Source organism: Erythrolamprus reginae, chromosome 12 (assembly GCF_031021105.1).
Source record: "Erythrolamprus reginae isolate rEryReg1 chromosome 12, rEryReg1.hap1, whole genome shotgun sequence".
NCBI classification, from domain to species: domain Eukaryota; kingdom Metazoa; phylum Chordata; class Lepidosauria; order Squamata; family Dipsadidae; genus Erythrolamprus; species Erythrolamprus reginae.
Window position 1 is genome coordinate 5524273 of NC_091961.1, and position 14102 is coordinate 5538374.

A 14102-nucleotide genomic window follows, 5' to 3' on the forward strand; every position below is an offset into this window, starting at 1 on the left:
AGAGAGAGAGAGAGAAGGATTCACTGGCCCCGAAAGATCCCCAAAAGTCGGGCAATCCTAGTGCAATTATTCACTGACCTGAACAGACAAGGTGCTAACAACCTTCTGATCCGCAGAGGGATTCTTGCATTCCAAATCGCTGCTCTTATTGGGGATCATGTGATCCAGGTCTCCGTTCTGCAGTTTCTCAGTCACCCCTTCTTCCTGGTCCTTCTTAGAAGGAAGGGACTCACTGCTGTAATGGCTGTGTCCGTGAAGGTGCTGGAGAAATGCAGAGACAACTTCAACAACAACAAAAAAGTATATACAATGCAACAGCCACCACTTACCTGAGTCCTAAGAGGTCAGTAAGGGATGAGTACAAGTGCACTCGAGTGCCTTCCGTCTCCTGTCCTATTGCTCTCCTATATCTCCTATAGCTTTCTTCTATTCCGATATCTCTTCTTCTCTTCTTTCATTGATATGTTCTAGTCCTATACCTTCTTTTCTATTCTTTCTTAGATATATTTTACTATGAGTATCTCCTCTATAACCTTCATCATGTATTTTACTATGTGTATATAGATATATATGTGTGTGTGTTTTCGTAGATTTTCACGGGTATATGTATGTAGATTGTTCTGAGTTCGGGTTTTGCCCCGTGTAATATTTTGAGTGTCTATGCGACGTTTCGGTGAAATCATAGAATATTTGCAGCAGCACGAAGCTTATAACTTCAGCCTGATGATGGTGAATGTGATTTCACCGAAACGTCGCATAGACACTCAAAATATTACACGGGGCAAAACCCGAACTCAGAACAATATATATATATATATGATGTGGTCAGCAAGAAGGTATCCTCCCCGTAGAGGTAAGATATTTGTTTTCGTAGATTTTCACAGGTACAGGTACCTGTACCCGTGAAAAGCTAAAAAACCAAATATATATATCCACTAAAACCCTCATTGTGTATTGGACAAAATAAATAAATAAATAAAAATAAAGAAATACTTTTGTCCTGCTTTTCTGTGTTAAACCGAATGATTATTTCAATGATCATTAAATATACGAAACAAATGTCGGCGGTTTGAAGGACCATCCAAACATCATTGGAAATTTATATTTAAACCACATAGAAACACAGAAGCATGGAAGATTGACAGCAGAAAAAGACCTCATGGCCCATCTAGTCTGCCTTTATGCTATTTCCTGTATTTTATGTATTTTTCCCATAGGAATCAGTGTAAAAGCAAAGAATGCGTGCAAACCCATTAGGAAAGAAATAAAAGCTCGGAATTCGGGTGGGAGGAGGAAGAGGAAGAAGAGGAGGAGGACAGTCGCTGCCGAAGGAAGAAGGTGAGGGGAATTTAAAAAAATCCAAAACTTTAAACCTAAAAAAAAAAAAAGAGGGACTCTGAGCCAGCGAGGAGGAGCACGAGCCTCTAATACACCCGGCGCAAAGCTGCCTCCCGTACACTGCGCCAGAGACAGAAACCCAGGGGGAATGGCAGGAAACTGGCCGGGCCTTCGTGCCGCTCTCAAATTTCCTGGGAAACTTTTCCGGGTTCGGGTTCTTAAGTAGAAAATGGTTCTTAAGAAGAGGCAAAAAAATCTTGAACACCTGGTTCTTATCCAGAAAAGTTCTTAAGTAGAGGTGTTCTTAGGTGGAGGTACCACTGTACTTCTTCCTAAAAGTTCATGTACACAATCATATTCACCCTATGTGTATATTGGAACAGGCAACAGTTATTCTCTCAGATATGATTTTTCTTTGTCATTCTTTATTGACTGTTCCCTCCAACATCTACCCCCATCAGCTGTTTCCTACCTTTGATTTGTGCCTGTAATCAGTACTGGCATCGGACCAGAATATCTCCGGGACCGCCTCCTGCCGCACAAATCCCAGCGACCGATTAGGTCCCACAGAGTGGGCCTTCTCCGGGTCCCATCGACCAAACAATGTCGGCTGGCGGGACCCAGGGGAAGAGCCTTCTATGTGGCGGCCCCGGCCTTGTGGAATCAACTCCCTCCAGAGATTCGAATAGCCCCCAACCTCCTCACCTTCCGTAAAATGCTCAAGACCCACTTTTGTCGCCAGGCGTGGGGATAATTACCATCTTTCCCCCTTTTTATTATATTTTTGGCTTTACTGCATGATAGATTAGGTTGAATGTGTGTGACTGCATAGCTAGGGGTTTTATTATGTTATTAATGTCTTTTAAATGGATCTAATTGTTTATTGTTAGATTTGCAATGTATTGTATTACTGCTCTGCTGTGAGCCGTCCCGAGTCTTCGGAGAGGGGCGGCATACAAATCTAATAAACTATAACTATAACTAACTGAAAACTTCAAAAAGGGAAAAACTGGGAATTCCAAAAAACAGGCAGGATGTATTTCATACTGTGCACAAAATATATCCCATATTAAAAGTGGAAAAGGAAGCCCATTATTTCTCGATGTATTTTTACTATTTTTCTCTTGTGATTGGTATTGCGTTCGCGGGGTTAAACTTTCAGAAATGTTTTTGAAGGTGTTAACAAAAATATAATGACAAATTTAAATGACCAAAAACTTCCCTGAAAAATAATGGTAGGCAGGCACTTCGGGTTTCTTCGAATGTTTATTACCATTTTTTGAGAAAATAAGTGTGGACAGATAACTTCTCTGAAAAACAGTGGACTGCACACTTGATCTATGTTTCTCAAACTCGGCAGCTTTAAGACAGAGTGGACCTCAGTTCCCAGAATTCCCCAAATCTATCATTTAACCAGGTTAGCTGGAGAATTCTGGGGGATGAAGTCCACACATTTAAAAAGTGGCCAGGTTTGAGAAGCACTGCAATAGATCTGAAAACATGCAATCATGAAAAGTGTATGTTGTGGTTAGCTCTGGCCCAGCTCCTGCCCCAAGGACTGTGGATGTGGGGGAGACATCCACATGCTGCAGGCCTGTTTTGCCCCCGGTGGAATCTGATGATGAAGGCTCCTATGACCAAGAAGACATGAGTGACAGGGAGGAGGAGAGCGTGGCAGACAGCTCAGAAGGAGATCGATTATCTAGCTCCTCCTTGGATTCGGAACAAGAGTTAATGATACAGCCACGCATGCGGAGAGCGATGCATAGGCAACAACAACTGAGAGATTATTATCAAAGAAAATGAGGCCACCTGTGGTTGGGTGGGGCTGGGGTCATTAGTGAGGCTGCTATAAATAGCAGCCTGTGGGTTTGGCCATTGTGGAGGATTATCTGATTGTTGTGGTTCAGCCTGGGACCCCTCCGGGAATGGCTGATTTGCTGTCGGTGTCCGGCTCAGAGGCTGAGGACCAGGAGGGGCAGACTGATGAAGAAGCTGAATCCCAGGCTGAAGATGAAGGACAGCCAGAGTTCCACCAGGGGGAGCTCTCCCCAGCAAGCAGCCTGGATTCCCTGGGGGAAGATGCTAGTGACTTCATAGATATGCGACAGAGGAGAGCTAACGAGAGAAGAACGCAATTGGCCAGATATTTCCAGCATTAGGGGTCGCAGCTGGGTTTGGGTGTGGTGCTTGGGAAAGGATAAAAGGCGGCCCCACCCTTCCTGGCTTGTGGAGTTTTATCTTGGAGATTCGTGAGACCTGTTTGTGAACTTTGGTGGCTACAATCCTGGTTTGTGCCTTGGACTCTTGAAACCTTGGGGGGGGGGTGCCAGCAAGAAGCTTTTGGAATTGACTGGACATCAGGACCCTGTTGTAAAGTATTGTAACCTGTCTGCTGTGAAGACAGGTTTTCCTTTGTGCTTATTTTTTCCTGCTATAAATTACTTTTGGATTTTACCAGAGTGTCTGGCTGTTTTTCAGTGGGTGTGGAGGTCTGGGAAAACCCAGACAGAACACTGATCGTTGTGTTTCGTGACTGCTTTACTGACTTTGACCTTTTGTGTGCTGATTTTTCCCCGCTTTGAAACTAAACCAGAGCAAAGTGTGTTTCACTTTGTGAAAGAGGAAGGACTGTGAATTGCCTCACAGCTGCAAGCTAAGTATCACAGAACTGATAAGGGACTTGTACAAATTACCAGTTTGTTTGGAGACGAGTGCTCTTTGCTATACCAAAAGAGGGCTTAGTTTAAGTGAATTTTCATTATAAAGAACATTGTTTTGAATTTTCAAACGTCTGTGTGTCTGAAATTTGTACCTGTGAATTTTCGGGAGGTGTCTGCCAGAGAGCCCGACAGAACAGTGTGGAACTACCCTAGTGTAAGAAAGTTAGCACCCACCCTTCTCCTAGAACAGTGACGGCGATTGATTGATTGATTGATTGAAAATAAAAATTAAATTCCAAAAGAAAAGGAACTAAAGATTGTGACAGTGGACACAAGGGAGGCTCACCTTATCCTTCTGTTTGAGGAGCATCTTCAGTATTTTCTCAGTGAAAAAAAAGAGATAAAATCCCCCAAAGACAACAGCAGATTTGGAGACATAATCATCTTTCTGTGGATTGAACCCAAAGGCCTGGAGGAGATGGAGAGATAAAGAGTTAGTTGTTTATTTATGGAAATAAATAAATGTTACCCTCCATTCTATCTAAAGCTCTCTCTTCTCTTCTCTTCTTCTCTTCTCGCCTCTAAAGGACGGCCAAAGAGGAGCTAAAAATCTCCAGCGTAGGAGTCCTCCAACTTGGCAACTTTAAGACTTGTGGTCTTCAACTCCCAGAATTCCACCACGTCTGCTGGAAGTTTGTTCCAAGCATCTACTACTCTTTCAGTAAAATAATATTTTCTCATGTTGCTTCTGATCTTTCCCCCAACTAACTTCAGATTGTGTCCCCTTGTTCTTGTGTTCACTTTCCTATTAAAAACACTTCCCTCCTGGACCTTATTTAACCCTTTAAGATATTTAAATGTTTCGATCATGTCCCCCCTTTTCCTTCTGTCCTCCAGACTATACAGATTGAGTTCATGAAGTCTTTCCTGATACGTTTTATGCTTAAGACCTTCCACCATTCTTGTAGCCCATCTTTGGACCCGTTCAATTTTATCCATCTCTTTTTGTAGGCGAGGTCTCCAGATCTGGAGGGCTTACATATTTCCAGCCTCAGTGGAAATGAAGGCAGCTTGGAAGCGATGAATAAGCTACCACAAAGTAGGTCACGCTGCAGACACCGCACCATCACTGACCATTGCATAACCCAGGCCCGAGGGCCCTTTTCCTACCTCGGGGATGAGCTGGAAGAGGGCGTTGGAGTAAAGAGTGCCAATGGCCAGAGCTATGAAGTAGAGGAGCAGCCGCTTGTAAAAGGTCTTCTTCATGAAAGGAACCACGCTGGCCCCGACCAGGGAGCAGAGGGAGATGATAGTCACGCAGAGGAAACCGTATCCCCAGACTGCAGGGGGAGGTGTCAGGCCCGCCCCCCGGGTGAAATCGCAGGAGGGAGAAAGACAAGGGAGGGGAGGGGGAAAAACAACAAGCAGAACATACGAAAATGAAATCAAACCGATGAAAAGGGGAGAGGGAACAAGGACAGGGAGAGAAGGGAGACAGGATGGAGAGGGGGAGAGGAGAGAGGGAATGGGAGACAGGGAGAGAAAGGGAAGGGAGAGGGAGGGAGAGAGGGAGAGGAAAAGGGAGAGGGAGGGAGAGAGGGAGAGAGGGAGAGGAGAAGAGAGGGAGGGAGAGAGGGAGAGGAGAAGGGAGAGGGAGGGAGAGAGGGAGAGGAGAGGGGAGAGGGAGGGAGGGAGAGGAGAGGGGAGAGGGAGGGAGGGAGAGGAGAGGGGAGAGGGAGGGAGGGAGAGGAGAGGGGAGAGGGAGGGAGAGAGGGAGAGGAGAAGGGAGAGGGAGGGAGAGAGGGAGAGGAGAAGGGAGAGGGAGAGAGAGAGGGAGAGGAGAAGGGAGAGGGAGGGAGAGAGGGAGAGGAGAAGGGAGAGGGAGGGAAAGAGGGAGAGGGAGGGAGAGAGGGAGAGGAGAAGGGAGAGGGAGGGAGACAGGATGGAGAGGGGGAGAGGAGAAGGGAGAAGGAAAAAGAAAGGGAGTGGGAGACAGGGAGAAAAAGGAGAGGGAGAGACAAAGAGAAGATATTTATTAATGATTGATATGCAAATCAAGATTGATAAAGGCATGCTTGAATCACTCTTGGGCACCGTGGCACTACGGAAAGCTTGGCATGGTTCCAGGAGAAGGGCCTTCTCTACCGTGGCTCCTGCCCTTTGCAACATCTCATCTCCTGAGGACCTGGCACTGCCAGATGACCTGGGCCTCAATGAGGGAGCATCACCGTCACCCTGGAGATGGTTGATGAATTAAGAGGCAGTCCTACCTCCTTCTCAGGCATCCTGTTCTTCCTCTCCCAATTTTTTTCCACTATGATTTTATTTCAATCGGGACTTCCCATTGTTCTCATTTTAGAAACGTTCCCCTGTTAGGAGGTAAATGCTTTTAGGGCTGTAAGTTCCCCAGAGTCGTTTTGATAGGAGAGGGGTGGCAAATCAATCAATCAATCAGTCAATCAGTCAATCAATCAATCAAATAACTAACTAAATAATAAAAAACACAAGGGTGGAAAGAAAGAGACCCTCCACAGGCCATGAAGATTAAAAAATACAACCTCGCTATAAGGGTCTCTGATATGAATCCAACAATTTGCACCAGATTGGAACTTTTGCTAATCTTATGGGGAGCGTCTGCTCATCATGATTCAACTCCCAGTGTTCAGATTGGTGCTGAAGTTTTAAGTCCTTCCAAGTTTATTATTTATTTATTTACTTACTTACTTACCGTACTTACTTACTTACTTACTTACTTACTCATTTATTTATTTATTTATTTATTTACTTATTTATTTATTTATTTACTTATTTATTTATTTACTTATTTATTTACTTATTTACTTACTTACTTATTTATTTACTTATGTACTTATGTACTTATGTACTTATTTACTTACTTACTTACTTACTTACTTACTTACTTACTTACTTACTTACTTACTTACTTACTTACTTACTTACTTACTTACTTACTTATTAGATTTGTAAGCCGCCCCTTTCCGTAGACTCGGGGCGGCTAACAACAATAATAAGACAATATAAACAAATCTAATATTTAAGTTTAAGTTAAATTAAAAAACCCTAATTTAAGAAACCAATCATACACACAGACATACCAAGCATAAATTTTATAAGCCTAGGGGGAAGGGAATACAGTATCTCAATTCCCCCATGCCTGACGACATAGGTGGGTTTTAAGGAGCTTACGAAAGGCAAGGAGGGTGGGGGCAACTCTGATCTCTGGGGGGGAGCTGGTTCCAGAGGGTCGGGGCCGCCACAGAGAAGGCTCTTCCCCTGGGTCCCGCCAGACGGCATTGTTTAGTCGACGGGACCCGGAGAAGGCCAACTCTGTGGGACCTAACTGGTCACTGGGATTCGTGCGGCAGAAGGCGGTCCCGGAGATATCCTGGTCCAATGCCATGAAGTTATCTCTAATCCATTAGTAGGACATTTTCCCCAAATCTGTTTAGCACACAGACTCAAGAAGAGAGGTCTTCAAACTTGGCAACTTTAAGACTTGTGGACTTCCAACTCCCAGAATTCTCCTGCCAGCCAGAGAATTCTGGGAGTTGAAGTCCACAAGCCTTAAAAGTTTGGGGATCGCTGCTCAAGAAGGAGACGAAGTGCCGGAGCCCAAGAGTGATACAGGCGAACCACAAGCCATCACTTTTGCTTCTCCATCATAGGACAAGTACAGTACTGAAATACACTGCTCAAAAAAAAATAAAGGGAACACTTAAACAACACAACAGAACTCCAAGTAAATCAAACTTCTGTGAAATCCAACGGTCCACTTAGGAAGCAACACTGATTGACCATCAATTTCAGGTGCTGTTGTGCACATTCAACTTTGTATCAATCAATATCAACTTTATTTGATTAGTCAATCGACCATATCAAAGCGAGGAAAAGGACCACATCGGTCGTCATAAAACTGTGACTGGTTAAAATACAATAAAATTGGCTAAAATAGAGGGAATTTGAATAAATAATAAGTTAAAATGCAGTATAATATGCTAAAATTGAGTAGTAAAACATGAGAATATAACTCGTGCAAAGGATTATATTAAACAAATCTAAGATATTTCATTCATTCAGATCTAGGATGGGTTCTTTAAGTGTTATTTTTTTGAGCAGTGTATTTGTTTGCCCGAGGCATAGAGATTCTTAACAATTGATTGGCAGGGTCATATTTCATCAGTTTTTACAAGAGATATTTAACAATAGAGATGGGGCATTTACAATGATTTCTGTTCCTGCTGGATCGGAAAGACATATTTTAGTTTTCGAGCAACAAAACATTTACGGTTTGGGAACGAAAATATACACAAACTCTACAGGGGAAAAAAAGGATTGCAAGAAATAATTGTATAGATGGCCTGGCATTATCCAAATAAAATGGAAATTGAAAGGCTTCCAAAGGAATGGTGCTAATTTATTTTTATTATTCCCCCCCCCCCCCTAACGAGAGAAGCCAATTAGTAGAAAGACTAGTATAGAGGCTATAAAAATTCTCTTTCCCATAAAGGGCCAAGTGAACTCTCGTAGTGATTCTCACAATGCATAGTTATCTAGGCCAGTGTTTCCCAACCTTGGCAACTTGGAGATATCTGGACTTCAACTCCCAGAATTCCCCAGCCAGCATTCGCGAATCCCAGCGACCGGTTAGGTCCCACAGAGTTGGCCTTCTCCGGGTCCCGTCGACTAAGCAATGTCGTTTGGCGGGACCCAGGAGAAGAGCCTTCTCTGTGGCGGCCCCGACCCTCTGGAACCAGCTCCCCCCACATATCAGAGTTGCCCCCATCCTCCTTGCCTTTTGCAAGCTCCTTAAAACCCACCTCTGTCGTCAGGCATGGGGGAATTGAAATTTCACTTCCCCCTAGGCTTATGGAATGTATACATGGTATGCTTGTATGTATGAGTGGTTCTTTAAATTGGGGTTTTTTAGATTATTTTTAATATTAGATTTGTTTACATTGTCTTTTTATTGTTGTTAGCCGCCCCGAGTCTTTGGAATGAATGAATGAATGAATGAATGAATAAATAAATAAAAATAACTAAATATCAAAATAACTAACTAACTAACTAACTAACTAACTAACTAACTTACTAAATAAATAAATAAATAAATAAATAAATAAAAGTTGCCAAGATTGGGAAACACTGATTTAGGCCACCAAAGTGGAGCCAGAATGTTATGCCAGAAGACAGTGATGGCTTTAAAACCCACAACTAGAGTTCATGGCTCTATTTAAGGCGTTCCCAAAACGTACAATCAAAAACCACAATTTACTCAAGATTAAATCTCACGCAGCTCCAAGAAATCCCTTCCATTAGGGAGAACAAACCAATTATTGAAAGAGGAAGCCGTAAAAGAACCTGAGAAGTCAACATAAAAGGACATCCTCCCATATACCGGTGTCAACATGGTGTTCGTTCCTTCCTTTTATAAATAAAAATATTTAAAAATGGCCTTTAGGGTGCTCAGCCATAGCTCTTTCCCACGTACATTGTTTAAAAGACACCGCAGGGCTAGAAAACTTAAGAGTTCAGTGCCTCTCAATTATAATGATGCTCTTTGGAAATGCAACCAAGCTAGCTTCCATTTATAGTCAAAGCTTATTAAGAGGCACAATCCTTTAAGAACCTCTCACTCTTAATATGCACTGGGGGGGGAGGACAGTTTTTTTCCTTTCTGGAATGGAGAGCTAAGCAGTTTGGCAGTTTGGGCCCGCACCTTGACTCAGCCTTCCATCCTTCCGAGGTGGGTCAAGTGAGGACCCAGATTGTTGGGGGCAAGAGGCTGATTCTGTAAACTTTCTGTAAACTTAGAGAGGGCTGTAAAGTACTGTGAAGCAGTATATAAGTGCTATTGTTTCCTTCCTTCCTTTCCTTCCTTCCTTCCTTTTCTTCTCTCCTTCCTTCCTTCTTCCTTTCTTTCCTTTTTTCCCTTCTTCCTTCCCTTCTTCCTTCCTTCCTTCTTCCTTTCTTTCCTTTTTTCCCTTCTTCCTTCCCTTCTTCCTTCCTTCCTTTTCTTCCCTCCTTCCTTCCTTCCCTTCTTTCTTCCTTCCTTTTCTTCTCTCCTTCCTTCCTTCCTTCTTTCTTTCCTTTTTTCCCTTCTTCATTCCCTTCTTCCTTCCTTCCCTCCCTCCCTCTCCTCTGCCAGCAGTTCGATCCTGATTGATTTAGCCTTCTTTCCGTGGTTGGCAAAATAAGGACCCAGATTGTTGGTGGCAATATGCTGACTCTGTAAACTGCTTAGAGAGGGCTGTGAAGCCCTGTGAAGTGGTATATAAGTCTAAATGTTTTTACTATCTTCCTTCCTTCCTTTCCTTCCTCCCTCCCTCCCTCCCTCCGCCCACTGGCAGGTGTTCAATCTTTGACTCAGCTTTCTGTCCTTCCAAGGTGGGTCAAATGAGGACCTGGATTGTTGGGGGCAATATGCTGACCCTGCAAACCGCTTAGAGAGGGCTGTGAAGCGGTATAGAAGTGCTATTGCTATCTAACCATGAAATACTGCCTTCTAGATTTTTGTTGTGTGAAGCAGCCAACAGGTCCCATGTGCAGGCCCAAAAACCATGCACACAGAGCCTGGACGTACCACACGAAGCAGAACTTTTATTCCTCCCTATATTTTTAGGAAACCACCCTGGGTCCGAGACATGGAGAATCCAATTTCAAAAGCCGCTGAGAATTCAGCAGCTGATTTGGTACCGGAAGAAAAACTGGTGGGTGGGATGGGTGATGGGAACCTGAGAACAGGTGGGGTGGGTTTTTTTCTTACTGCACCTCTGGGATCAGCTGGAACAGGGCGTTAGAGAACAGGGTCCCGATGGAGAGTGCGATGAAATAAGTTAGGATTCGGGTGAAAAAGACTTTCTCAGTACAAGGCACGACGAAGACTCCGAGGAGGGAGGCAAGGTTGATCAGTGTGACACTGAAAAAACCAAAACCCCACACTGTAAACAAGAAGAGAGAAGGGCATTGAAAACTGGGAACGGGCCTTTAAACACAGGGGGGATTATTGGGAAGGTCTAAGCCAGAGGCGTCAAACTCAATTTAATTGAAGGATGCGTCAGGGTTTGTGTTGTGGTTAGCACTGGCCCAGCTCCTTCCCCAAGAACTGTGGATGTGGGGGAGACATCCACACGCTGCAGGCCTGTTTTGCCCCCGGTGGAATCTAATGATGAAGGCTCCTCTGACCAAGAAGACATGAGTGACAGGGAGGAGGAGAGCGTGGCAGACAGCTCAGAAGGAGATCAATTATCTAGCTCCTCCTTGGATTCGGAACAAGAGTTAATGATACAGCCACGCATGTGGAGAGCGATGCATAGGCAGCAACAACTGAGACATTATTATCAAAGAAAATGAGGCCACCTGTGGTTGGGTGGGGCTGTGGTCTTTAGTGAGGCTGCTATAAAGAGCAGCCTGTGGGTTTGGCCATTGTGGAGGATTATCTGATCCTTGTGTTTCGTGCCTGCCTTGCTGACTTCGAACTTTGTGTGCTGATTTCCCCCCGCTTTGAAACTAAACCAGAGCAAAGTGTGTTTCACTTTGTGAAAGAAGAAGGACTGTGAATTGCCTCACAGCTGCAAGCTAAGTATCACAGAACTGATAAGGGACTTGTACAAATTACCAGTTTGTTTGGAGACAAGTGCTCTTTGCTATACCAAAAGAGGGCTTGGTTTAAGTGAATTTTCATTATAAAGAACATTGTTTTGAATTTTCAAACGTGTGTGTGTCTGCAATTTGTACCTGTGAATTTTTGGGAGGAGTCTACCAGAAAGCTCGACAGAACAGTTTGTTTGTTTGTTTATTTGATTTTTTTAATGCCGCCCTTCTCCTTAGACTCTGGGCGGCTTACGACATGTTAGCAACAGCACTTTTTTTAACAGAGCCAGGAATATTGCCCCCACAATCCGGGTCCTCGCTTGACCCACCTCGGAAGGATGGAAGGCTGAGTCAACCTTGAGCCGGCGATGAGATTTGAACCGCTGACCTGCAGATCTAGCAGTCAGCTTTAGTGGCCTGCAGTACTGCACTCTACCTGCTGCGCCACCTCGGGTTGTGTTTGACCTCGGGGGGCCAAGGTGGGTGTGGCCAGTTTGATGGCACCTGTGGCAGTCCAAATGCTCTACCAATGAAAACAGGCTCCGTTTTTGGCTTTGAAGACCTCCTGCAGTCCTCTGCCAGTGAAAATAGAGCTTCGGTGGGCCAGATGTGGGCCGATCCTTCACTGTTTCCAGGGCGGCCTCGCGGGCCAGATCTAAGCACCCCACGGGCTGCATCCAGCCTCTGGGCCTTGAATTTGACACCCTTGGTCTAAGCCAAGGATGGGCAAAGTTGGATCTTCTATGACAGTGTTTCCAAACCTTGGCAACTTGAAGATATTTGGACTTCAACTCCCAGAATTCCCCAGCCAGCAAATGCTGGGTGGGGAATTCTGGGAGTTGAAGTCCAGATATCTTCAAGTTGCCAAGGTTGGGACACAATGTTCTATGACATGTGGACTTCAAGTCCCAGAATTCCCGAGCTAGCATGATTAGCTCAGGAATTCTGGGAGTTGAAGTCCACCAGTCATAAAAGAGCCCAACTTTGCCTACCCTTGGTCTAAGCTCATGCCAGAAAAGTTCTTTTGTAAATTGACATGAAAGCTTTTAATTGCACAACTCTTATTTATTTATTTATTTATTTATTTATTTGTTTGTTTGTTTGTTTGTATGCCGCCCCTCTCCGCAGACTCGGGGCGGCTAACAACAACAATAAAACAACATGAAACAAATCTAATAGTATTAAAAATGACTAAAAACCCTTATTAAAACCAAACATACATACAAACATACCATGCATAAATTGCATAGGCCTGAGAGGGGAAAGAGTATCTCAGTTCCCCCATGCCTGACGACAAAGGTGGGTTTTAAGGAGTTTACGAAAGGCAAGGAGGGTGGGGGCAATTCTAATCTCTGGGGGGAACTGGTTCCAGAAGGTCGGGGCCGCCACAAGAGAAGGCTCTTCCCCTGGGTCCTGCCAACCGACATTGTTTGGTCAACGGGACCTGGAGAAGGCCAACTCTGTGGGACCTAATTGGTCGCTGGGATTCATGCGGCAGAAGGCGGTCCCGGAGATATTCTGTTCCGATGCCATGAAGGGCTTTATAGGTCATAACCAACACTTTGAATTGTGACCGGAAACTGATCGGCAACCAATGCAGACTGCGGAGTGTTGGTGAAACATGGGCATATTTGGGAAAGCCCATGACCGCTCTCGCAGCTGCATTCTGCACAATCTGAAGTTTACGAACACTTTTCGAAGATAGCCCCATGTAGAGAGCGTTACAGTAGTCGAGCCTCGAGGTGATGAGGGCATGAGTGACTGTGAGCAGTGAGTCCCGGTCCAAATAGGGCCGCAACTGGTACACCAGGCGAACCTGGGCAAACGCCCCCCTCGCCACAGCTGAAAGATGTTTCTCTAATGTGAGCTGTGGATCAAGTGGAGGAAGCTATTCCATCTTCTACTCAAACCTACGAGGGTCACCCAAAAAGCAATGCACCACATTTTTTTTCCTCAGCCTACAGTAATGGTACGAGTACAAACTTTAGATACACATTATCTGAATTGTCAGGAGTGTGTGTGTAAATTTTGTATTTATTCAGACAGATAACGTAGCTGCAGTAGTGTTTTGAAATGGCGTCTGTAAGTGATGTACGTTACAAGCAGCTTGTCATCATTGAATTTCTCAGTGTGGAGAAAGAAACTGTTGGGAACATTCACAAACGTTTGTGTACAGTTTATGGAGAATCTGCAATCGACAGAAATACGGTTAGTCGCTGGGCACAGAGAGCAAGGCCATTAGAAGACGGTTCGGCAGAGCTCCAAGATTTGCAGCGTTCGGGATGGCCAGCCATGATTGTCACACCTGACAAGACGCAGCTTGCTAATGTACTCATTTGTGAGGACCGACACATAACGACTCGGCAGTTGGCACTGAAGCTGTCAATCAGCAAAAGAAGTGTGGAAGAGGTGATTCGCACAGTGCAGAAATGGCTTCGTGACCAGACCAAGGAGTGGTAACGACAGGGAAAACATGCCCTTATGTCTCGC

The 14102-nt window shown here is 44.5% G+C and overlaps 1 protein-coding gene across 4 annotated transcripts in view; it reads right to left on the bottom strand.

Moving 5' to 3' along the window:
• The window catches only part of SLC39A14 (solute carrier family 39 member 14), a 53829-nt gene that overhangs the window by 11289 nt on the left and 28438 nt on the right, over positions 1 to 14102 (bottom strand). For all 4 annotated transcript variants that reach the window (XM_070765981.1, XM_070765980.1, XM_070765979.1 and 1 more), the window contains 3 exons: positions 5172 to 5341; positions 4348 to 4470; positions 79 to 261 (listed from right to left, as the gene is read on the bottom strand). In XM_070765981.1, coding sequence (XP_070622082.1) covers positions 79 to 261; positions 4348 to 4470; positions 5172 to 5341 — 476 coding nt within the window. The remainder of the gene's footprint in view (positions 1 to 78; positions 262 to 4347; positions 4471 to 5171; positions 5342 to 14102) is intronic.